Source organism: Manacus vitellinus, unplaced genomic scaffold (genome assembly GCF_001715985.3).
Source record: "Manacus vitellinus isolate BGI_N305 unplaced genomic scaffold, ASM171598v3 scaffold_14_pilon, whole genome shotgun sequence".
Classification (NCBI taxonomy): Eukaryota; Metazoa; Chordata; class Aves; order Passeriformes; family Pipridae; genus Manacus; species Manacus vitellinus.
Window position 1 is genome coordinate 9,216,789 of NW_021939063.1, and position 26,276 is coordinate 9,243,064.

General features: G+C 45.1%; 1 protein-coding gene and 1 long non-coding RNA gene across 3 annotated transcripts; one reads left to right on the plus strand and one right to left on the minus strand.

Moving 5' to 3' along the window:
- The first annotated feature begins 1,600 nt into the window (after positions 1 to 1,600).
- LOC108638881 lies at positions 1,601 to 17,839 on the plus strand. 2 transcript variants are annotated; one of them, XR_001920120.2, is made up of 5 exons: positions 1,601 to 1,744; positions 7,309 to 7,447; positions 8,494 to 8,705; positions 13,436 to 13,584; positions 17,638 to 17,839. It is a non-coding gene; the product is annotated as an uncharacterized LOC108638881 (long non-coding RNA). The 2 variants fall into 2 exon arrangements; XR_003915601.1 differs by lacking the exons at positions 8,494 to 8,705; positions 13,436 to 13,584; positions 17,638 to 17,839 and adding an exon at positions 7,723 to 7,797.
- Positions 14,559 to 26,087, minus strand: SLC25A20 (solute carrier family 25 member 20). Its single transcript, XM_018068419.2, has 9 exons — positions 25,835 to 26,087; positions 25,097 to 25,189; positions 23,024 to 23,151; positions 20,781 to 20,871; positions 19,701 to 19,818; positions 18,468 to 18,540; positions 17,740 to 17,849; positions 16,262 to 16,386; positions 14,559 to 15,753 (listed from the first exon to the last, which is right to left on the minus strand). Exons 1-9 carry the CDS (start codon positions 25,937 to 25,939, stop codon positions 15,691 to 15,693), a joined length of 906 nt encoding a protein of 301 aa, XP_017923908.1. The 5' UTR covers positions 25,940 to 26,087; the 3' UTR covers positions 14,559 to 15,690.
- Positions 26,088 to 26,276: the final 189 nt, after the last annotated feature.

Sequence of the window (26,276 nt, forward strand, 5' to 3'; positions counted from 1 at the left end):
GAGACTGATGGTGCAAATACAGCAATCTCACTACTCCTGACAGTGATATCAGTGACATCCATACATGACTATGTTCTGAATGGCTCTAGGAACCCATTCATTGCTTTGCAGTGCAAAAATATTATCCTTTTATAAGGTGTCCTGTGAATATATGTAAAATACCTTCAATCTCTATCTCTTTCCTCACAGCATCATTGTGAACTAATGAATATTTAATACTAATTTTAGGAAGTATAGTACTTTGTTGTCAGGCGTTATTCTAACTATCTTCAATTAAAGATGAGTCTTTTTCATTGATAGAAATCTCTTCATTGCACTCCATTTTATCACTAAAAGCTATTTAATAAAGAAGTGTCTTTATTTTTACAATAAGAGTTATATTCATACTTATTTATTTATACTGTAGAAATCCCAAGTGTTTGCAAAAGGATTCGTTGTTCTGCAAATCTTGAACTGTGAGCAATTAATCATGTTGTTACTGTACACTTTGCTCCATGAGCAACTCTGCCTCTGTGGTACTTCCTCCTGCTCCTTCAGTCAGCCTGAAGTGCTTATGTTGGGGTGTGCACGCAGGGGCTGTGCCAGAATCACAGCCACACCGATGTGGAAAAGTCTTTCCCTTCCCTGAAAACTCTCTGTACATTCACACTTTGATCATTTCCATTGTTATCTGTTTACAAAGGAGGTAAATCCAAATAAATTCTGTTATGAAAGCTTAACAAGATACATTGTCATATTTGCATTGCAACTTCAGGAAAAGATGACTGGATCAAGGATGCACAGCAGGCACAGCTTCTGTCCATCACTGATTCTGTGTCGTCAAGGGGCTTGTGGACTCCATCATTTCTTGACAGTGTTTTGTGATTCGTTCCTTTCCAGCCTTTCCTCGATACCTCATAAGCTCTAAAAGAGCTCTCTCTTGAATTGGTGAAATAAGTGGCATAGAAGGATCTTGTCCTTGCTGGCAGGTGGAAGGTACTAATGTGCAAATAATAGATCTTTGCCTTGAAACAGCAGGAAACCTGCTGAAAAAGAGCTAAAACAGCCTTGAACTTCTTCTGTGAAGGTCAGAGGAGAGTGAATCAATATTTCCCACCATTTCTGGAAAAGGAGCTGTCATCAGTTTCTACGGACAGTCACATATTTTCCCTCTTTCTCCTTTCAGTGTTCTGTTATTTAAAAATACTCAACAGTCAGAGTCTGTGTTGAAAGAACTTGCTGAATCAATACATCCAGAATAGGAGTGACAGCATCACTAAGATGTGTCCTGCTTAGATTATTCATAGTTTAACTGTAAAGCAAAACATGTGATAATGAGTAATAAAGGAATGTGACATAAATAATTTCATTCAGAGCAGTGCATTAGTGGGGGCACTGGTAAAGCAGCAGCAGCAGCAGCCAGAGCCCTTAATTGCAACTGCTTATAATTAGAGTTACAAATAGGTGTTTCTGTCTGTCTTTGCTGTGATCCTTCAGTCACCCCAACTTTTCATCCTCGGTAGGACCCAGTGCTTCCATCAACCCCAAATTTTCCCTCCATGGCGTCAATGGAAGGAGGCAGCAGCCAGAGCATCGCGTTGCTGTGGCAACACAACCCACTTCCCCTGGGACCGCGTTGCCTCGGCGACATCAGGCGGGCAACGCCGGCGGGTTAAATCGACTCAGAGCAGCTGCCCCCTGAAAAACAGGACAGCCCTGGCCTCGGGGAGCATGGGAGCCCAGAGGTTCATCTCACCAGAGCCTGGTGAGTGTAGGACCCTGCACTGACAACGGGGTCTGGGTCAGGAGAAGGTGACTGGTGTGTGTGGTTCTTTGCAAGTGGTGAGACCAGACTACAGCCCAAAGGAGCTTCCCATCACCGTTTAGTGTGTTGAAATAAGATGGCAAGAAAGATAATGTCAGTAGGAGGGGATTAGCTGAAGGGAGCGAGTGCTGAGGCCTCTGTCCTTGGTTTGTATAATCAGGACCTGCAAACATCCCACAACATCAGAAGTTGTTTTCTCGGGTTACACAGTGCATCTATGAGTGGAGATAAGCTTGTACATGGATTTTAGGGTTGTCCAGTGCCACATTACACTGTGTCACATTCAGTACCCAGCATCATGTAGGCAGCAGATTAAAAATCAATTTACATAGGCAAGTGCCTGTGTTAATGCTGTGAGCACAGAGCCTCCCACTTGTGTGTCTGCAGGCAGGCCAGCAACCAGCCCCAACCCACAGGAAAGCACTGACACATTCCCAAGAGCCCACAGACCCTCTATCACAATGGTATTCTCAGATATCTGTACCAAACACCTTCTGGGGACTTCACTGGAGCCATCTGTGTAACTGCTAGTGAGGTGAGGGGGTTCAAAGTTTGATGAATGGATATCAGTTATCCACAGCACTTGAAGAGCTATTTGAAAAGCAGAAAGATGGTAAAGGACAGAAGAATTTGCACAAGATAGGTAAATTCCTTGTGATTTGTCTGTTCTTGTATTAAGAAACCTCTTGCCTACTGTAATTAGCCCTCGAAGATACAGCATCTCTGGAACACAAGCCTCTGTGTTTTTGTGTTAGCAATGCTTTGCTTTTTGTTTGACTTACACTAATTCTTGCAGAAGAACAGAGCCTGCTCTAGGGGGTCTAGCATTACTTTTTGCCTCTGAAAATATTACCATCTGCTGCAGTGCTGTGTCTCAATGATGTTAACATATCTGACTTTAGGTAGACATTCCCTGCACTTTCAGCTACAGCCCCGCTCTTGCTCTATCCTTGTATTTCTGACATTGGCCTTACTCTCTCTCAGCCGTTCTGTGTGTATTTTCCACACAACATTAGCTGTCTTTCTTCTTACAATTAGAGCTGTGGTTAATCATGTTTACAAAGGATTTCTGAGCTGTGGGAAATGTTTCTCAGAATGTGTGGTTTTGCATCATTTAGCCTTGAAAGGATGCTGCCTCCCCTGACCTCTTGCTGTTTTTCTCTCAATGACTCTGGTAATTGCATCAATAGCCTTGGGAGTCACATTTTCCTTTCACATCTAGGAAAGATCCAACCTTTTCATACCCTTTCCCAGCTGAAACACATATCTGATCCCTCCTATTCTCTGTGGTTCAACCACATTAGCTTTTTTTCTGCCTTCTGTGCATGCAGTCTTGTTTTATTCTTGTCTGGAATAAACTCTGCTACTTTTCTGGATCATCATTTCCACCACTCTACTTTTCTATGATCTTCTCAGTCTTCCTTCTCCTCCCTGTATCAAACACATTTCTTATCTTCTCCATCAACATCCTTTACAACCCGTCTTCAGTCGAATCCATCAGCAGTCATTCTGACAGCAAAGTCCCCAAAATTCTGACAGCATTTTGACACCATATCAAAGAGACATGTCAGTGGTTTTTCCACACCTCCCCACCACAGCTGGGCAAGAAACTCTCCAGAAACATCTGCAAAGGGAGTTTGGGGCACAGAGACCAGCACAGTATCACATGCTTCCTCCAGTTGAGGGGATTCATCTGCCGTGTTTCTCCTTATGTTTAAAAGCAAACTGCCTGGAGGAAGACCTTTTTTTGCTTCAGAACACTGAGAAAATGAAAAATGACAGCCAGGAATGCATCCCAAACCCACACATTTCAGATTCCGATGTCACCTCAGAGCCACTCGGTTCCCACACTGATGCTCCACGTTATCTGCACTTGTGGGGGGGGATTCCCTTTCAAACTCATGTCAGCGATGTCAGTTCCTTCAGGTTAATGTGCAGTCAGCAAGAAACTGGAAGCAACATGCAAAAAAAACCTGTTTCCTTTCTCTCTTCACACCTCTTTAAAGAGGAATGTTTTTTCTGAGTCACAGCTAACGCAAACCTGTTGGAAAAGATTCAGCCTAGAATTATACCACGGCTTAGAGGAACATGAAAGACCATTTAGTGTTCAAAGTACTATTTTGAATTATTAATCAAGCCCTCTGTCTGGCTTAGCTCAGTCAGGTCCTTCTTCAGATTTTGTAGAGTTTATTTCTCTTGTCATCCTGAACAATCTTTGACGTGCAGAACACAGGCTTGTTGATGAAACGAGAAGACTGCCAGCAAAGTTTGGCTCTGCCTGTGCCTTTGCAGAGAGATCTCAGTGCAGGGGATATGCAGTGCAGTTGTTCTTTTGTTCATATTTAATCATACGAGAAAGAAGAATGTAATTAAGGCCTGTCTCCCTCAACCTCCTCCTTTCCTCAGAGTATTTGAACTCTCTGAGATGAAGGGAATGTAGCTTTTTCTGGCAGTGAAGTGCATCCCAGAGTGGATCAGGAGTGAATCTGCCCCCATCACTCCACAGCTGGCAGTGTTTTCCTGCCAAGCCATTTCCCACGCAAAGGAACATGGCCATTACAAACAGCATTGCAAGTACCAAAATCAGATCGGAGCTGGAAGCACAGTGTTTGCTCTTGGTTTTCTTTGCATGTTTGACAGCCCAGTCAGACTGTGATTGCTTCACTAACCCCCTCAAAAGCTGGATGATTTCTCTTTATCTGAAAACACCCTTAGGCGGTTACTGGATTTGAGGATGCAACATTAAATGGAGCTTGGCTCAGAAATAGACTTTTTTCCTTCTATTTAGCTATTTTAGCCATTTATTGTCTGGTTAGCTTTGTATCTCAAGTAAACTCACTTCATTTACACTCTAAACCAGGGTTTACTCTAAGCACAGGGTTACGAAAGATTTGCTACCAAAGAATCCTGAAAATTGCAAATGTGTCATTGGAAAGAGTGTTTCAGGCTTGCAATTTTGGTTGGCCTTGGGCTGAAATGAAACTGTAATAGCAAAGACAATAAAGGACTGGAAGGGGCAGAGAAAAATGAGTCGACCCACCCGACCCCAGGATGGGGACTGTGTAGGAAGGAGGTTCAGGATACTGACAGTGAGGGATGGTGTTTGACCAGACCAGGGAGAAACACCCTGGGCCTGAGCAGTGCCAGAGAGCTGCAGAAAAAACAGTCAATGAGAAGACAGTTGATTGATGAAATTGCCTGAAATGAGGAAGGAGGGAGGAGGCTGTAATATGTAAACACTTTAATTGCAAAGTTGTTTAATCTGAGAGGTCCTAGGAGCTGACAAAATAAGTGTTGTTGCTCCTTCCCAGGCTGTGTAACAGGCACAGAGACTGACAGGGAAAGTTTCCACTTAGTGGCAGGGATATTAGATTATAAAAATGATAAAAGTTTATCACAGAAGCAATAAGCTGCTATTCTCTCAAGACCTTGCTGCCAAACTTTAGAAAAAATATTGTGGAAATCAAAGCAGAGCTCAAAAGGAAGAAATCTGCTACAGAAAAAATGCTGATTTAAATCACCTTTCAATTTGCAAAATTGTTTTTACCTACAGAGAGGCTTTAAACAAGGGGAAAATGTATTCCAGTTGCTTGGGATCAAAATCCAAGTCTCGCAGACACACAAAGGATAGTCCAGAGGGAGAAGCCAATAATTAGCTGCTGAAAAAAAAATGCATGTCAAATGAGGGATTCAATAGGGGTGGAAAGTGAAAAAAGGACGAAAGAATAGAAAATGTTCTTGCAGTAGCAAAAGTGCAGCTAAAATAGAGGGTTTGATGATGTGAGGAATAAGCAAAAGGTTATATGGGAGGATTTCTTGGGAGTTAGCAAGTCTGAACATTGCACAGTGATAGTTCAGAAGGAAAGTTGCAGGAAGGGTAGTTTAACTAGGAAGAGCTATTCCCATGGTGGAAAAATATGGGCATTATGAGTTCAGGAAAGCGGAAGTTAAATAAAATTTAAGGATACAAAAATATGGAAATAGGGGCCAGTGCTGGGTGCCCACAGTGGGAGTTGGTCCAGCTGCAGCAGGGGCCAGCGAATCCCCCAGGGAAGCAGAGCCAGGAGTTGCCAGGGATGGCAGCCAAGCATGAGCCAAGAGCCTGGCCATGGTTGGGGGCTGGCTGGGGGGCAGTGGGGCCACAGCCTGGCACAGGAGGGATGCAGAGGGAGCTGGTCCAGGCTCTGATGCTCAGCATCCTGCCAATCTCATGATCCTCCTTGTCTGCTGCAGACGTCCTTTGCCACCCACTCCAGGGATGGGGCAGCCCCCTGCCTTGCAGGGATTATCTCCATCCGAAGCAGCACATCTGAAGCTTTAAAAAAACCCAAAACAATTATTAGTTACCTTTAAACTGAGATATTTGACAATCAAAGAAATAAACAATGAAGGCAAAAATGACAAACATGAAAATCTGTTATCATAATTCAGGAAAGTATTTGATCAAGTGCCAGACATGACAGGTCTGCTCCAGCTGCAGTTCTCTGCAGCTCAAGCAAAGGAAAGCCATGCACTCTACCAGTGACTTTCAGACTGAAGCTGTATATACAAACAAGAAGTGATTGTGTCTCATGTTAAAGGACACAGTTGCTTTCCCAGTTATCCCTATCACAGGATTCAGCCTCTGCCCACAGTCAAAAGCAAATAGTTTAAAATACACTTTGAAATAGACCGGTACGCTGGGAAAGGTCAAATTTTTGCTGGAATTTCGAGCAGTACATATTTTTACAGGAAAAGACACAATAAAGAAGGTAAAGTGGAGGAGGCAGCAAGCACTCACTGTATCAGCAATCCAGGCTCCCAGGTTGCTGAGGCAAACAGTTCCCTTGTAGCCCTTTATGGTGTCTTAGAAAGTGCCATGTTCTGCCTGAGCTGGATGTTGCCCTTGAATCCCAAGGGGGTCACATCTCTGCCCACACGAGCTGTAATTTATGACCTGGGTTTAAACACGATGAGCCCAGGCTGGTTGTGATGAGCCAGGGCAGGTGCCAGGTCACTCCCATGGAGAAAGGACCTTCAGCCACATCACCAGGAGAGGTTTCTGTTATTTGACACAGAAAAGGCTCAGAAGGGCTGGGGCAGATCTTGTGGACAAAGTCCCCTGCATGGAACCTTCCTCCTCTAAATGATGCAGACAAAGCTCAGGCAAAGCTGCCCTGGGGTGTTGGGTCACTGAGTGACAACACACTGGCCATATGTTCCATGGATCTAAGAGTTTATGAGTCTCAGAGTTATTTTTCATGTCCCATTGGAAGCCTCTGTGTACCTAAGGAAGTTGGATTTTCCATTTTCATCACCAGGTCACCCAGGTGAGTTTGGCAATGCATTCACATTCCTGAACACAGACATCCCAGGAAACCGGTGACTGTGGAAAGATCTTCCCCTTCCATGTCGAATTGTAGCAAATTTCAGAAGTGACACACAGTTGCCAAAGATCTTCCTTCAGGAAATACTCGTGGGCAAACATTTCACAGATTTCAAGGTTCCTGGCAATCTTGTTTCAGGGAATGTAGAACAGCCATGTGACTAATGTGATTATCAGCTCTGTCAGAAAGAAAAATTAGACACGAAAATCAAGATGAGCATCTTCCATGGACACCTCACTTCAAGATCTTACCATTATTCCAAGCAAAGCTTTAGCAGGTGAGCTGAAGTGTGAACAAAAGGGACACAAAGCAAGAAGACAACCTAAGTGCAGCAGGCTGGGCACTGTCAGTTTTACCATCACTACCAACAGAGCCAGGATGGAGAAAGGGCTGTGTGGTCTTTTGTTCAGCAAAACAGTACTTGTTTATCGATGGTGTAAATGTTGCTAGGCTACGTGGATTAAATTAAAAACCTTTCCTTTCCCATTGTATACACCACCTTCAGCAAAGAATGCTTTGTGAATATAGTAAAAGTTGGATTTTTTTTCCCAGATCATTCAAATTTAATTATAGAAGGATCTGTAGAAGACAGATTATCAGCCAGCTACTCAATAAAGAAACTTTTAAGCATATTTTGTAATCAATACCCATTTTATTAACCAGCAGTGCCAGTGCCCAGAGGAAAGTAATAGAGAATAAAATAGAAAATATCAATATGGCTGATAGAAACTATTATATTTTCATTTCAAAATGTAGAATTGGAAATAGGTATAAAACAAGGGGAAAGGAGGATCATTGTACAGGAGTTTTGTACAAGGAGAGATTAAATAAGACATCAGCTTGGAAAAGGACCCAATGGAGAAGGGCCCAGAAAGCTATAAATTATTTCAGGAAAGTTGAAGTGGAACAATTTTACGTTATTTTTCACAAGACAAGATTTAAGAGACACCAGTGAAACCATCATTCAGCCAATCTGAAACAAAGCAGTGCATAATTAAACAGTACCACTCACTGCCATTGGATACTGTAGAGGCCAAACACAGGAAGGTGTCCCGGAGGTGATTGTATTGAAACCAAGCCTGGAGCTCTGGGTGTGGATACAGCCTCCAGCCTAGTAAATCCCAGTGTGTGGCTGTGGATGACAGAGCTGATGGTGGCACCCTGGGGAGGTAAACCTGGGTACTTTGTGCCCCTTTTTCTCCTCACTGGGGGCAGAGATTTGGGCTGAGAGACCCTTGATCTGAGGCCCAATGGCCATTCGTAGAGACATAGCCTGCTTTTATCTTTTCCAGAGAGAGTAACCTTAGCTGTAATAAATTCTAGTTGCTGAGGGAGTGGGGCAGAGGACCCATGCTTCACAATCCAGTTCCCTTTGGGACATTTCCCTGCAGACCTTCTCCACCTGCCCCTGTACTCGGAATGGGAGCGTGGAATGAAGCAAGGGGAGAGATCAGCACAGACCAGTCTTTAGGAAGGGAAGGGCTGGACTCTCAAACCAGCAGGCAGCTCTGGCATCCCTGGATGTGTTCACACTGGTGAGCAGGACAGCTACACGCTGTGTTTTGTGGTCATTAATGAGAGAAATGCCAGGAACAGTCTGTGCTTTTAGGGAAAATGATGTATAGATGCTTCATCCCATGAGCTGGACCCATGGGGAAGAAAATGGGGAAAACCCCAACAATTTATCGTAACAGAACTCATTAACATCACAAGGAATTGCTCATCTCGGGAGAGACAGACATTTCACACATGTCACTCTGCCTCATCCGTGATCCCCTGGCAGACACAGATTCACCCCAGCTCAGGGGAAACCGAACTTTACAGTCCCGATGGAGCTTTTCCTGCATGGAGGGGAGGTGGTGGTGGGCGGCAGATATGGATCTGGGAAAGCCCAGCTTCCTCCACCTGGACACAACGGGGCTGTGGGGAAGGACAGAGATCGGGAAGGAACCCAGGGCTCTCTGCCCACACACATTCCCCGTCCCAGCAGTGGCAGGTGCCGGCCCATTTCCCGGGGTGCTGGCAGAGCAGGAGACCCTGCTCCAGCCTCCTGCCCACCGCAGCTTCAGGCTCCTTTCCAGGAGCAGCTCTGCGGCAGGAGCCAGGGTTCAAGCACACTGCAGAAGCTGGCCGTGCCCTGCAGCTGAGCACGCCTGCTCCGATGGGAAATGGGTGGTCGGGCTGGGAGAACAGAGAGTTCCCTCCACCGAGTGATCTCCTGCCATCGACTGCCAGATCCTGAACTTTGGCTCCGGCCAGGAGGCAGTAAACGAAGCAAATAATTGCCTGGCAGTGAGTGATAGGGAGTCAAGGGTGAGCGGGTAGGGAGGGGCGGGGGATGAGCGAGAGGATTATGTTTCAGAGGGAAGTATTTTTTTAGGATTTGTCTATGCAGGCAGTCAGGAGCTTTCCTGAATCACATGGACTTAGCCCCAGGAGGAGGAGGACTCGCTGTAATTTTACACCTTTTCAGCATTTCAGCTGGTTCTGCTGAAATCTGCATAGGGATTAAAGACGTGAAGGGACAGAGAATTAGTTTCCTTGCCTTTCCTCTGTCGGGACAAACATTCAAGGTTAAATAATAATTTAGAATTTTTTGATGGCATGAGTGGTGAGAGGAAGGAGCCAGCAGCTGACAGTAATAAATAACTATTAGGAAACAGTATTAGGAAATAGTACCAAGGAGAAATATTGCTGCTGGGATATGCTTTCAGCTTTGGGAAATCCATACCTAGGCAGCTCAACATTTACTTAGGTATCCAGAGCTTGTGTGCAACTTCTCTCAGACCCAGAGCAGCAGCAGTGCTGGGGGAGAAGCCCAAGCTCAGGTCTCCAGTGAAGAAGGGAAGTCAGCTCATTGCACGGATAAACATCTCAGGCTTCCACTCTCAGTGCCAAGAGTTAGCAACAGTGTCATGTCCTTCCGCAAATCGACACTCAAACTGTCACCTGCAAAGGGAAGTGAAGTTTATATATGACCTATTGCTGTAACTTTGATACTGATCTTTATGGCCAGGCTTCTAGTATGTCTAGAGAGAACCTGTGTATCATAAACTGCTTAAACTGAACTGTCTGAGCTTAAACTGAACTGTCTGAGCTTCAGCTGAAGGATCTGAATTCAGAGAAAGATGTTAGCAAAAATCCTGTCCCATGTCCACTTAACATTTACATTTTTACCAGGTTTGAGAAACACTTGAAGAACTATTCTAACAGACTGAGGTAATGGAAAAAGTCCTCAGTTTTACACACAAATCTCCCTAAATTAGAAACAATTTTCCATTTCAAGCACCCAGCATCAGGCAGCCCATTCCTCCCCTTCACTGGGCAGCTTCCTCAGGGCAGGGTCTGCTGGGCAAAAAGACAAAGTGTGGTGTAAAATAGGGTCAGACAGAGCCACGCCTGGGGCCACAGAGCCCGCAATGTTGTGAATGAGCACAGCCACCCATGATCTGAGTACCCAAAAGGCATCCTGGAGAGCAGAGAAGAGGCAGGAATCCCAGCAATCCCTACACCCACCCTCCTGGGAAGCCCCCGGCTGCAAGGCAGGCGTCTCCCTGCCATCCTCTGGGTCAGGAGGAAAAGTCCTCAGGACACAGCTGTCAGGGCAGCCGGATCTATTTTCAATCAGGACAGTTGGGCAGTGCTGTCAAAGCCCTTCGGTGCTGAGCACACCCGATGACACCAGCACAGTGCCACAGGGTACGTGGGTCTGAGCCACTGACTCAGCAGCCATTTAAGTCCATGACCTGTACAAGCCAGCAGTGTGGTCACACGTTGTGGTTGGAAGCAGGATGTCATGAGGAACATGGGCCATGAACATGTTTGTGGCAAAGAAGGCCACCAGCCTGCTGGGCTGCTTTAGGAAGAGCATTGCCAGCAGGCTGGAGAGATGGTCCTTCCCTGCACTCACCACTGGTGAGGGCACACCTGGAATGCTGAGTCCAGTTCTGGGCTCCTGGCCTCCCCAGTACACCAAAGACATACTGGAGCAGCCCAGTGAACCACCACAGAGATGATGAAGGGACTGGAACATTTGCAATAGGAGACCAAGGAAGACGGAATTATTCAACCTGGAGGAGGCTCCATTAGGATCTTACCAACGTGTATAGATACCTGATGAGAGGGAGTTTAGGAGACAGAGGCCAGGCTCTCCTCAGCAGGATCCAGTGGTGCTGAAATACATGAAATTCCACTTAGACATAAGAGAGAACTGATTTTCTGTGAAGGTGATTGCATATCAGAGCAGATTGGCCCAAGAGGCTGAGGAGTTTCTGTCCTTGGAGATACTGAAAACCCAGCTGGACACAGTCCTGAACAACCTGCTCTAGTGGGCCCTGCTTTGAGCAGGAGGGCTGGACTGGACCATGTCCAGAGATGCCTTCCAGCCTCAATTCCTCTGTCATCCTGTGAACTGTACAGTGGTGAAAGCCACTCTTTATGCCTTCCATAGCACACTCTACCAGCTCCCATCAACCAGCAATTTAGGAACATCTTGTGCCAAGGCTTTGCAGCCCCATCAGTTTTCAATAATTCTTAAACTGTTCTTCCATAATTTTTTTGCATTCAGTTGCAACGACCTATATAGCTTAATTGTACACAAGATATAAAATGTACTTTTATTTTAGATGTTGCTTGATGTCCTCACTGGACACACTGTATGTCTTGTCCTGTGAGAAATATGAGTAAATGCACCCTCTTCACATTACTCACCATTTGTAAGATATACTTTGCAATGTCCTTTCCAAACTGGAGAGTCTGTACTGTGTGTGCCTCCAACAGGCAGCTGCCTTTAATTAGCCAAATGTGATCAAGACTGACTTGCCAGGGGTACTCCAAGGACCTTTCTGTCACTATAGCAATGCTGAGTGTGCACAAAAGCCACTTGCACGCAACGGGCAGAGAAATGCAAGCACAGAAGATTTACCTATCATTAATCACTTCTGGAATACTTCCAGGCACCTTGAATCACTGCTGAAAAAATCACTTGCATCAAAACAGAATGGGACAGGGATTTGTACATCACAAAAGTATTGTGGAACTCTACACACTGATTTTGATATTGCAAAACCAGATGCTACGAGCACAAGCAGCATAAAGGCAAATATCATTGGTATCCTTTGCTGGTACCTAGTGTACCAGCTCTTACTGTGTGCCCCTAAATTGCAAATAGACTGCCTGAATTCCCACAACAATCTGGAAAATTAGAAAATAACATTTGAATGCAAATCTGGGCTTCTGAAAGCAAAAGAGTCCTCAGAGTGCAGGAAACTCTTTTTCTGAGGATGCACACAGAAATGGCAGGGGCAAAGAAATGGCAAATTTTGTATGGCAGAATCTTTAAAGACATAAGCAGATCTTTAAACATTTCCAGAGCATCTTGGCTTCAGTTTTTGAACAAGCAAGCAAATATGTCTGATGAGCCTTTACAAATCTCTTCTTCTCCTGCCGCAGCTGATGGAAAGCAGCCCCTCATCCCTGATTGTCTCTTGCCATATTTTACTTAGCTAAAAGCACCAAATGAAATCAAGTATGTTAAACAACAGAATGTTATCATGCAAAACACAAAGCTCTGCAAAAACCTTGGAGTGGGGAAGAGTATAATTAGGATAAGTCAAATTGGGAAAAGGAACAGAAATATTTAAAAAAAAAATATTTAAAAGGATAGTTTGGAAGAAGGAAGAGAGTTTATAGTTACTAGCAACAACTGAAGTATTAGAGAGTGTGCGGAATATTTCAGTCTTCCAGAGCAAATACTTCTTAAGGCCACGACCAGCGGGGCTCAGCTGGTGACAGCAGAGCCAATGTAAGTGCTGGGCACCAAGCAAGAGGCAGCCCTGGATTCAGGGCATTACTAGTCCCTGATTTGGTCTTCAAGAATTATATGTTTTTCATGGTCTGCAGCACTCCAGACTGATAGGACTGACACGGGAGGGAGCATTAACCACAGTGCACAGCTCATCACCAGGCCTGGGGAATCACAGTCTTCCTCAGCAGGGCAGATGGGGAGGAGAGGCTCCTGCCTTCCAGCTGCCTCTCTGTCATGAAAGAGAGGTGAAACCTTTGCAGCCCAACTTGGAAAGCTGCAAGTGGCTCAAGTGACCCAGTGGCCTGCCAGCAGCAGCTGCTGGGCTGGCTTCCTAACCTCTGATCTTGCCTTTGGACCTTCTGGACTGTCCATCGCCCTGGCAGACCCGACAGCCACCTGCTGGGCACCTGCCTCAGGAACCAGCCTAGAGCAGCATTTACAACCAGGATTCTGCTTCAGCTCTTCCCAGGTCCCAGGGAGGTTAGGAGCTCAGCAGGATGCCTTTGACAGAGCAGCTGGAATGGGCAGCTTTAAGCATCAGTGTCCGGAATTGCAAGAAAGAAGAGGCACATCTGTCCTCCCAAGAGGTGTCAGTATTTCTGAAACATGTAAGTAAAACAGAAGGAAAAAAATCCAGCTTTATAACACCTCTTAAAGCTGAAAGTTGCTTCTAGGTATCATAGTCTCAGCATCAATAAGGGGCCAAAGCAGCCCCCAGAGCAGTACAGGGTAGTGTTTGATGGTGAGGCAGCACAGAGCCACTAAAGCAGACCTGAACTGCTTGAAACTAGCTTGGATTTAGTTTCAGTAAACCCAAAATTGTGATTAAAACCATTTAAGAGGTTCATGCCCTTTAATCACCACTTCTCCAAACCAGTATTAGCTCAGTGTTCATGCTTTAAGTATTTCATTCATCCATAGCAGCAATGACTGAGGAGGAGCAGCAGCCACTCCTGAACTCCTGAGCAATGAGGAATGGGGAAGGGCTGTGGTGGGTATGGCAGCAGCAAGAATGTGGAGACAGCTCCAAGTGGCTGAGATTTTGCCACATCAGGGGTCACCCCATTGATTTCACACACCCTCCCCACCCTGTAAAACACAAGATGTGGACTCTGGGGAAGGTAGGTTCCATTCTGGTCCTTCCAAAGAATTGGGAAGGAAAGCGGCATTCAAGGTTTCTCAGCAGAACTGGGTGGGAAGTTTTCAGGGTTGACCTTGCCTGTGGAAAGCTAAGGTGAAAACTGTGTCCTCGTGGTACAGGCCAACAGATCATGCCAAGTACTTTCCACAAAGTATGTGTTATTTGCTCCAAGCTGTGTTATTTAGTGTGTTGCTTTATAGTTAAAAACCTGCACCCCTGACACAGAACCTACCGGGACTCGTATGACAAACATACCAAGTGCAGAACATTTCTTTCCAGGGCTCATGTCAGAAATCCAAAAGCTAAAAGGCAAGGGGTTAACAATCAAAGTCAGCACGACACAGCTTATTTCCCAACTACATCTCAGAATTAAGAATTGGAAAACTTTTGCAAAACTAAGCATGTATGACCATGCAAAAAGTAAATGAACCTGAGCACACATTCTAGCCAAGCAGCAGTTAGCTTTATTGAGTTCCAATAACACTGCATCACAAACAAAAGAAATTAAAAGTTGTTTTTTGCTTCTCAGTATTAGTCATTTCTCAAATGAAAATGGGATTATGTTTAATAATATTAAGAGAAAAACAAGGAACAGGAGAAAGAATAAAGTTAGACAAGACTGCAGAGCCAGCAACCCCTTCAATGTGTCCCCCTCGTGTCAGAGATATTCAGCTCTTGGATATTCTTGCTGTTAAATTTTCTCAGATCAATGTAAAGAATTGAATCCTAGGATACAGTACTTGATTAATCAAATATATCATGGGTCACTATGAACCGTGCTGTACTTTTGAAATCACATTTGGGCTATCTTCAGTGGGACAGAGAGGGATTTCAGAGAAAAGTTCAGCTTAATCAGACACATTTCCCCACTGGCTGCCTCAGTAAAGCTCAGTACAAATGTTAAGCATGATGCATTTCGTGTCCTGGTTCCACAGAAAAGATCAGTGTGCAAGACCTGATATGGTACCTGCAACACCCCCTAACCCACTGAAACGTAGCTCTGGCCTCCCCTGCTGAGTTCTGTGTTTGCTGCTGTACATTCACAGAAGATTAAAACCACTGTCAACAGAGAAACAGCCACAACTGAAAAACTACAGGAGATGAGAACACTGGCTGACATTGCTTGCAGACACCAGCATGTACAGCTGCTGACATATGCCCTGAGAGTTAAGTACCTGCTGCCAAACAATTATTTTAAGGAAGTTTTTCAGTGTTAATAGCTACATTTTTCTTCAGTAAATAAAGAATTACATTTTAAGATGTGTCCCCTTCTTCCATGAGGAAGTACTTAAGGTAGCGTGTGTGACAGTGACAGCTGCCTGTTGTCAGTGTTACTGCCGTGGTACATTGGCTCAGAAGATGGTCTATCACCTCTAACTCCTCAACAACTCTGTTTCAGAGCTACAGCTTGCATTTCTGAATGGCACATAGCACCACCTAAAGAATGTGAGGAAGGCAAAATGGTATTAGGCAAACAATCATTCCTGAAATGTAAAGTGATCATTCATTTATTCCTTTGAGGGAGACTTGCACTCTCTTCCTTCTCCCCTCTCATTTCCAGACTTTCTAGTCTTCATAGACTGGGTGCAACCCAGTTAAGAAACTTCATAGCAACTTCAAAACCAAGGAAACATGCCTGGAAAAAAGAACAGAACAAATAAGGATTCTAAAAATCTATTCCAAACAAGGTTTTTGAAATGCAGCACTTTGAACAACTGATGTGGCTGATACAGAAGGAGGAAGGATAAAAAAAAAAATCTTGGACCAGAGGCAAGAATTCTACTATATCCCTCTACACAAAGGCAGAACTTTGACTCCAGTAGGCTCATTATTTACTGAAGAGGAAGCCAGTCCAAACTTACTGCATTTTCTACAGATGGATGTAAAATCAGTAGAGAAAAACTGTCAGAGAAAGTCATCAAAGGGTTTAATGTAAAGCTTTAGAGAAAGGTTTACTTGTTTTTCCTCCTAGACCAAAGTATATTTTTAGAACCTGGACACCAACAGCCAAAAGTGCCTGCAGTGACAAGAACCTCACTGAAATGATACAAGAGTAAACAGCCAGTCATGTCCTTTACGGGAGGCAAACATTCACTGTGAGTGGCCGAGTCCCCCAAACCCACCCAGAATGACAATGTACTCACCGCGTTAGCAGGAAATGCCCTGATCATCACAGCTGTGAAGCCCTTATACAGAGATGCAGCTCCTTCCTCTCTGATAAGCTCCCTCAGCACATCTCTAAAGCCATTTGGGTATTTTCCTGCAGGAGCTGAAAGGGATGCACAACACATTAGCCAAGACGTGTGGCAGTCACAAGGGCTGAAGGATGTGCCCTATGTAACAGCCCAGGATTTTCAACAGGTTCATACTGTTCATACTGTTACAGCAAACAAACAAACAAGACAGCTCAGTAAAGGCTCAGTAAACAGGAGATAGGTGCTTACCATCACCAAAGAATTTACATCATCAAGTCATTGGGGGAGGAAAGAAAGGAGAATAACTTTTCTCAGGGTTGGAAGTCTGAGCTGTTACTTGCACTGCTGATCACAGCTCTTCCAAGAGCTGCAGTTAGATGATAGGAATGTCAGATATAAAAACTGATGAAGCTGGTTGATAAGAAACAGAAAATTATCCTATTACATGTCCCAGCTTAGGACAGCAACAGACTCAAGTGAAAAGTACAGGCTGTTTTAATGTTGATATTACACAGATTTGCTGAGGTGGTTTTAAAAAATTACTCTGCTCAAAGAACAATTTCTTCCTTCTCCTGACACTGCTTGGGGAAGTACTGCCTCTGCCAGCCCTCTGAACAGGTACTCCACAAACCAACCCAGTTAAACAGAACCACCATGAACCCACATCATCCACACGGCAGCACTGGGGACTGGCTCAGTGGAACAAGGATCAGCGCTGGGATGTGTTTCACTCTCAGCTCTTGGTGCAGTACCAGATCAGCACAGCAGCCATTGCTCATAGAAGTAGTTGTTAAGTTTCTTGCACTAGATTATCATGACTTGTGACTCAGTAGAAATGGTCACTGTCCAGGGGAGAGCTGAGCCCACAGAGACTATGAGGAGCCTTAACAAAACTATTCATTGACAGGACTCTCAGAGAAACCAACGAAAAATCTGTCAAATCTTGCTGAAGTGCAAGGCCTGGGGCCGTCCTCAATATAATTAGGACACAGACATTAAAGAGCAGAGCTGCCAGTCGAAAAACAATGTTCCCAACAAGCCACACCCTGTTACTACAAGCTGCAGATAGCACAGGCTACAATTTATACAACTATATCTGATGTGAAATAACAAAACCTCCCAGAGAATTACATTTGTAACAAAACCTCAGTTCTGTTATTATGAGTTCTATGCTTACGTTTCAAATCAAGTACCTCAAACCAGGATCATTATATATCAGGGAGGCAGAAATAGAGAAGTGCAGCCTGATTTGCCAAAAATTTATGAGGAAACCAAGTAAAAAGCTGCGAACACACTTGGGTTTTTCATGAACTTGTCTCCAGCAGCGCTTGGACATGCTACTTCCTGGACGGAATCTTCCATCACTGCCCTCCATTCCCTGGAGCACCACACTGAGTGTGGCCATGACATGCTGGCATGGAACTTACCAGTCTGGAAACGGGATTTCAGCACGTCTGGTGGAATGGCAACTGCCCAGTTGAAGATGCCAGCCATGCCCCCAGCAAAGAGGATCCTTGGCACACTGAGGTCACTCACGCTGCGGCAGGATCGGGGTGGGGCGGGAGGGAAAAGTGAAAAAAAAAATAAAATTAAAAAATGGTGAAGGGAAAAAAGTCAAACTCATGTGTTTTGACTAAGATGACAATCAAAAAGACAGCCTGGCTGACAGCCAGAAGGCAGCACAATGCTGCAGACAGAGTGCAGTATCTGAGCAACATTTCTAACAGTTAGAGCCCCGTGGGCAAAATGGACCAACTCCACCCCAAAGGTTCAAATCTTTTCATTCAGCACACACACAGATGCTCTGGGGGGAAAAAAAACCCCAAAACCAACCAACCAACCAACAAAAAAAAACCCCCAAAACCAAGAAAGCCCCCCAGCATTTTGTGGATATACAGAGTTGAAAGTAAGAAGATATACTTTAAGTATTCCTTAGTTGGCCAATAAGATCCAAACTAGAATCTGAGAGAACTCAGAATATTATTTTAATTGTCAGTTAACCCCAGACCAAAGCAGCTCCACTCAGAAGGCAAGCAACTTTTTTTTTTTTTTTAATTTGTTTTGATGATATTGCTCTAAGTGTCTTCCTAACTGGGGAGATTAATCAGCAGAGTCTGGGAAGTCCAGAAAGTGATGACTGTGAGATTTCACTGACCTCTTTCCCTCAGGGGTCAGAATGTTCTTCAGCCACTCGTACGTCATGAAGTACATTCCACTGGCTGGGACGTCTGGTGGGTAAACAACAAAGGCTGTGAGGAGTGGGAAACCAAACGAAGCCCAGAGGCACAGCAGCCCCATGCCAGCCCAGCAACACCACTAAGTACATCCAGATTCCTTTTCTGAACCTCTTCTACAAACAAAATAAAATCTTCTGCTGCCCTAGAGAGAGGAGTCTGAACTTTCCCAGGGAGAGCAGGTGCTCAAGGCAAGAACTGGGAAAACATCTTTTATGTCAGCAGCCTTTCAAGCCAGGCTGTAACCTGTCTGCTGGTCATTAGACTAATGATGAAACAGCTCTAAACTGTCCTAATTACTGCACAGTATATCAGAGTTTTCAAGAGTTTTGCACACTATTAGTTCTAATGGTTCTATTTTAGGATTGTATTTTTGCAGTTGATGGGTCTTGTTCTGGGTTTTTTAAAGTTACTCCCACAGCCCATTCTTAGCTCATGCCTAAACTGGAGAACCAGCCTTTGGCTAGGGACACTACCAGAGTTACCCTGCAGGCTGCTACACTTCCGTGAGAAGCAGAAGATAGAACCAATTCCTAAACTAAGATAACAAAATACAGAAATTTCAGCTTTTCAAGGAGGAATTACTGAAAGACATAAAGGATTCAGGGTCTGGCACAATTACTTTGTTGTTGTTGTATTTGAGAGAGGGGTCATGACATCCTAGTCCAAAATAACCCAGACTTAAGTGGGCAGAAAGCATAACTGCTGCCATCACATCTTTTAAAGCAGCCAGCATTACATAGCAACAGTCACAGACAGGCACAATCCTTCTCTCAAGGAGAAAAAAAAAAAAAAGAAGAAAATTTTAAAAAAAGCCCACTTTTGTGTTTTTCTCTTCTCTTTGTTCTCTCTGCTCCTCTCCTGAAGTCTCTCATTCCTCTTGCCTTCTCAGATCTTAATTACTTCCTATATCCCTCTGATCCTTGTCATCTAATCTCTTCCTCACTCACTGAGAATCTCATGTTTATTTCTCAGGCCCTTTGAGGCATTGGAGTAGCTCTGCAGACTGCAAAAAAAAAAAAAAAACAAACAGAAAAAAGGGGTGACATGGCCCTTCCAGCTGGCTAAAGGGATGGTGAGATCTACCATACCGTGTCAGACTTCTTATCCTACAGTCTCCCCCCAGAAGGGATCTGAACAGTTCTGTCTGTTACCTCTCATGAGGGTGAGCACCGTCCCCTTGTACACCCCACGAATCCCGGCCTCGCGGTACAGCTGCTTGGCACAGTCCAGAGAGCCACTGTACTTAGTTTCACCTGTAGCTGCCTGGATCTGAAGGATTAAAGTGATAGTTTCTGACTAGTGAAGGTTTCTGGCTGATGCACAATCATCCACCTAGAGTTAGAAAGCCATATGCATGTTTCCAGCAAGGAAGGAGCACATACTCGTTCCACAGGCACTCCTGCCTATGAAACCTCTGCCTCTCTTCCTCAAGCAGCTCTCTCACATTCAAGTTGAGGATATCTTTACTGTTCCATGCAGAGAATAGATTATCTCTTATTTTTCTGCAATGTAAACTTGAAACAGTTAGGTAATTCTACACTGACAAAAAGTACTCTTCAAATAGTTCAGGGAAATTCAAACAACTTACATGTGTGTAAAAGCTTCCATCATAATATCCTGTCTGTCAGAACTAACATGTGACCACTCCTCACCATATTAACAGAGTTCAGCATATTTTGAAATAAGCAAAGCTTCCCACATCTGCTAAAGATGGCATTTCACTTGTTCGGGTTTGCATTTTCCAACAATACTTTAAAAACCCTGGAGGAGGTGCGGAGCTAACAGCCACCCAAATGTCAGAACACTGTCTTGAAATGCATTCCTTAGCTATGTATTGGGAACCATCAGAGTAACAGAAAATCTTTACACCAGAAAGAGTCTTATGATCTAGAAGGTTCGCACTTTTTTTAGAAAAAGTTTCATTCAGAAAAACTGGATTTTCCATACTTTGCAGTGGACTGAGGCATCCACTGATGCCTCATAAAACGCCATAGCATAGCTATGTAAAATGAATAGAGTGCTCTGTAAAATGAATAGAGCAATGAATGTGTACTTAAACTGTCACAGTGAGTTTGTTTAATGCTTCTTCATGACACAGATGCATTAAATGACAGTTGTCTCAGTCCTGCCAAAAAACAGAACAGAGTAAATGCACTAACCGAAGAAATTCCTTGTATGGAAAGACAAGGCCCCGAAAATTAAATTCCCATTACCACCATCCAATGCCTTACCTGTAAAAGGCACTTGATTCTCTCTCCTGGAGCCATGATTACTGTAGTGAACACTCCTGACAACATGCCAGCAGCAAACAGCTGAGGATATCTGCCTTGAGGAAACAGAAAAGACCCTAACACAACACAGTACACAGGAAACAAAGGGCAGAAAAAGCCCTGCATCATCAGATTATGCTATTCCACATGAACTTGGCAGTGGAACTTGAAACACATCCTCTGCTTTTGATCAGTGCAGAAGTGCCTCATCAATGCATAATTAGAGCTAAACGTTTAAGATCTCTAGGATTCAAAGCTCTGGTTCCCTCAGCAACCACAACTCAGTTCTTCCACTGTTATGTGCTAATATTCCTTCTACTTGCACTTTTTGCTACAGCATTCCCCATTCATTTTTATTCCCAACAGTCTCTTCCTTCTCCAGTCTCCTATATTCTTCTCAGTGACCCCGGATTCCACACATATTCCTGTTTGTGCTGCCAGGAGCCTCCCTTCTGTAAGCTCTCACTCTCTCACTCCTTCAGCCTCTGCCATCGTCGAGTCTGTCCTACCAACCTGCCATTATCCCACACATTCTGCACCTGCTTTCATGTGACAAAGTATCCATGCTAGAAATCCCTTAAACAGGCTGAGTTTCTCCATCACAAACTTATTTTTACATCCAACCTCCTGCTACCTCCCCTTGTAAGATGACCTAACATCTCATTGTAACTGAATTCCACACCTCTAGCTTCTCTCCACTTGCCCAAGAGATGGTATTCTATTCCAGTTCTTACCCATTTAAGAGTAAAGACTCCCAAATTCTCATTAGATCTTCCAGACCATTCAGTCCTCCCTCACCACTCCATGTGCACCTCCCGCTACAAATGAGCTTTGAGTTTTCTATCTCACCTTGGGATTATTCAGCCCCAGAAAAGATGGGAACCTGATGAGCCTGTCCTCTCCTTCTTCCTTCCACAACTTCCTTTTAAAATCAGCATGGGCAAACGATGACCATCTTGCCTGCCTCTAGACCCAGAACCACAGCACTAAGGGTCTGCACCCACAGTGCAGCACAGCTGGGCACAGTGACAGTTCCACCCTCTATTTATTCGTTCTCTCCCACTGCTCTACTTCAGAGGAATTCTACATAAACACCCAAAAAACTATGCTGCCCTTCCCCAGCTTGCTCCTTAAAACTTCCCTTTGGTATCATGTGTATAAAACATAAGGCACTGAGGTGATCAGGCTGCTGGAAATCAGCCCATGGCCCATTTGTTTCCTTGTGTTGTCCACTCCTGACTATTTCCCTGGCCTTACCCTTCAGCCTTTCCTGCACGAGGACATCACTGTGGTAAAACAGAGGGTAAGTGAGCAGTGCCCCAGCATCTCAGCACTGCTTCCCTCCAGCCATCCAGAGCAGAGGGAGCTTGCTCTGTGTTGGCCTGAGCCAGGTGTGCTCACACCCCCTGGGCAGCTCCTGCACAGGCAAAGCTTCAACAGAAACCAAACCACCCCTGCCCACCCCACCACGCCTGGCTCCACACAATGGACTCCTGCTTTCTGACAGAGCTCCTACCTAGCACACAAATAATGGAATAAAATGTTGCTAAGCTACAGCCCAGTTCCTGTAGAGCCATAAATCACAGCTTGGCAAAGACATTATGGGAGTATGTCATGGGTGAGAGGGTTTTCTTCATGCCCAAGTTGGCTTGTAGAAAGCCACACGAAGTTTTCTCAGCTTCTCATTGCTTTTCCAGAAGGTTAGACATGCCTGGGAGGAGGGCTGCTCATAAACACCTCTTTTCAGAAATAATAGTAAAATACTTCTATGGTTGTTCTTATATCCTAATGGAGGGACACAGCAAGAGCCACAACTAATAGGGAAAAGAGATTCAGGGCTGTGAATGTTGTCAAGACTGCTTGACCATGAAGTTATTTCTCCCATAGTTTCTGTTAATAGCAAGACTGTTGGCAGGCAATAATTATATAACTCTCACTTTACTCATCTAAAACAGAATTATTCCTTAATGGCTCCTTCTTGCGTAGAAAGGGAATTGCATCTCACCTGCCCACACACTGTCTGTTTTTAGCCTGTGTTATCAATCCCACGCTTCCAGAAGCATTAAAACACGAGTTTTTTATTTTCTAGAACGATATTTATAACCTAGGAGAGGAGACAAATTTACACCACAACTCAACGTGCGACAACACAGCCACAGCCTCAGGATGCCTTTCCCAAGTGCCTGATTAACTCAGGAACTCACGTCAAAACGTCATCGGGTTTTCTCTGTTGGAGTCTTTTTCCCAAGCCAAATCCAAAGAAGCACACAGCAAACATGGGTGTCACTCCGACAATAGGAGCTGCCATTCCTCTATATAAGCCTCGGATTCCCTGCAAGAAACATTATCACAAGAATTACTTGGTTTTGCATAAACTTTGCACACAGTTCAACTTGTTGAGAAGCGGAAGGCGACAATCCAGGATAGGATCAGTCAAACTGATCAGAGGGATAATGGTGACTATTGTTTATTTGCAGTTATACATGTTTACTGAGGCTCAGGGCCTGCTGCAGAGGGAAATTATCCTTCCTGGGAAACACTAGCACCACTGATGCCCTTCTATGGCAACACCCATCACCCTGTACATACATCTCAAATATGAGGAAGTGAAGTTAAAAGCCACATGAATAAAAGTTATAATAGATTATGTCAAGAGAGAACACTTTGTCTCTCAGCTACATACAAAAATACACCTGTGTTTTATTGGTAAGTTGTCAAATCCCGACAGTGAACCTGAAAATGTTGAATTGAATTCACTCTCTAACTAAAGGGAGAGCCAGGGAGAGCAGCCTGAATTCCTTCACTCCCCACATGAATGCAGTTTGGAATGGGTTCAAGGGCAAATTATTTTTTCCTTCCTACCCTAAGTCAAAAGTTTTTCACCAAACATTGTATTTCTGATGTTTTACACATTCCTCATGTTCCCCTTCATAGACTATACACATGAAAAAATCCTAATGCAGGCCCCAGCAGTTGCATTTATTTCATTTCTCTTGCCTCTGAACCAAACTTTTTCTAATAAAAAGTAGTTATCTTCCTAGGTACTTCCTCTACTTGCCTTAATTTTGGCAAGATGCCCAAATTAAATATTTGCTGGTCTGTGCACCCCTTTCTTCCCACTGCCCCAATAAACCAGTGCTGAGTTTGTACAGGCACAACTGGCTCTGCAATGAAATTGCACCTGGCTGACAGAGACCAGCCACTGCTGCTCAACCTCCCCATGAGCAATGGGAAGGAAAAGACTGTGGCAGAGAGGTTTAATAATTTTCATTATAGAAATGGATGAGTATTGAGTAGGAGTGGAGAAGCAGCACTGCTTTTGAACTTCCCATCACAAGGCTATTATTATGGCTCAGCTCTGACGTCTGTGCTGCAGCAGGGGTGTTAAAAACTGCCAGGGATTCAGAGCTGGCACAGCATTCCACTCCTTTGTGGGAGAGACCAGGGAAGCAAGATTTACTTTGGTTATATAACAACCTGTTAATACCACAATGAAAGCAGATTTCAGATATGAGGCAGATCTTTCATTTTACAGAGAGTTACCTAACGAGATCCAGCGGTTAGAAATTAGACTTCAGGCACAGCCATTGTTTCCAAATAGCTACCAACAGGTAAACAGCTGCAAGGAAAACTTACAAAACAGAAAACTGGGTTCTGTGTCACTTAAAAACTTTCAATCAAGGCTGTGTGCCCTTCTAAAAACAAAACAGACTAGTTCAATCACATAATATATATGATTCAGGAGTGAAAACCACTGTCCACCTTCTGAAGAAGACTGACAAAACTTCTTTACTTGATCCTCTGCTCTCAAAAAAAGAAAAAGAGAAAAAAATCTATTAATTAATGATCCTCTGCCTTCTTACAGATGACATAACACTTTATAGAAGAAAGTAAAAGTACTAGTTGTATACACAAAAGTCATTAGCTATTTCAGGATTTTCAGAGATGACTCCAAATAACAAAGACAGCAAGATTCCACCAAACACAATAAGGCCAAAAAACAACTGCCAACATTCACTCCAGCCTATACTCTCAGATACTAATATCATGATATTTTGAATCAAAAACATTTCTTAGCAAAACAAAGAGACATGTACCTGGGCCACATGGATGCTAAGCATTCCCCAAGTTTTGTAATCTGCTTAAAAAGTTTTAATTAGAGTCAATTCAGCTGATAACCCAAGAATTGTATGGTCTCTGGGGGGAAAACACTTCCACACAACTCCATTCCTGAGACATACAGGAACAACTGATATTTTTGGCAGGTGTCACAGTACCTCTCCAACAAGAGTCTTTCTGAAGCAGTCAAAGGTCCCAGAATAGAGTGGGGGCTGGCCAGGCTGTGGCTTAGGCTGGGTTTGCAGTCTGACCTAGTGAGAGGGGGAGGAAAACATTACTTTATTAAACATTACTGTCTAAACTTTGATTCAGAGAACACCTCTGACCATTACAGAGTATGTTTTGTGACTGGCCTTGAAGGTATCAACAGAGAGACTGACATCGTTTTAGCCCTTTACAGAAGAGAAGAGATTGAATTTTAATGTACTGAATAGTTAATGTATTTAACTAATTAATTGCTGGGATGACATTAGGATGACAAACCCAGCTCCTTCTGGACCTGAGTGGGACCCCCAGGGTCACTCCCGGCCTCCCCCTGGCCCAGGGGAGCTGGGCCCCGCCGCAGCACGGGGCCGGTGGGAGTATCCCCACTCCCAGCCCCTTCCAGTGGCGGGAACACGACGCTCTTTTCCCGATTTTTCACTATAAACGTGAAGGAACTAAGGGGATCCCGCGGCCTCCGTGCCGCCAGGGGGCGCCTGCCGCGATAGGCGCGTCCAGCCTCGCCTCCCGCGGCGCGCACCGGAAGCGCAGCCCCCGCGGTGCCTGCCGGGAGCTGTAGTCCGCCGCAGTCCCCGCGCCGCTCCCGCGCGGTGCCTGCCGGGAGCTGTAGTCCGCCTGAGGCCGCCCCGCACAGCACCGAGCACCGTCCAGCCCCCGGCCCCGCACCGTCTCACCTTGATGGTGTCCAGCGGGTGCCCCACGAACACCAGGCAGACGCCCCCGAAGCCGCCGGCGAAGAAGTTCTTCAGGGGGCTGATGGGCTGTGGCTGCTCCGCCATGGCGGCAGTGGGCGAGGACACGGGACGGGTGAGGAGCGCGGCCGGGACCGGGGCCGGGGCGCTGCGTCCCCGCCGAGCCAGCCGCCCCTCGGCGCCGCGACCTTTACCCCAGTGCGGGGCACGCCGGGAGGCAGCGCGGGGGGGCGGGACCGCGAACGGTGCGAAAGGTCGCTCCCCGGCGTTGTCCCCGAGCGCTGTCCCCGAGCGCGTCACCGGGCTCTGTCCCCGGGCGCTGTCACCGGCCGAGCCCGCGCCGGGGCCGGCGCCGCTCCCGGGCGCGGGGCCGGTTCCCCCCGCCCGTCCGCAGTGGTTCGGCCGCTCCCCCCGGCCCGCGCAG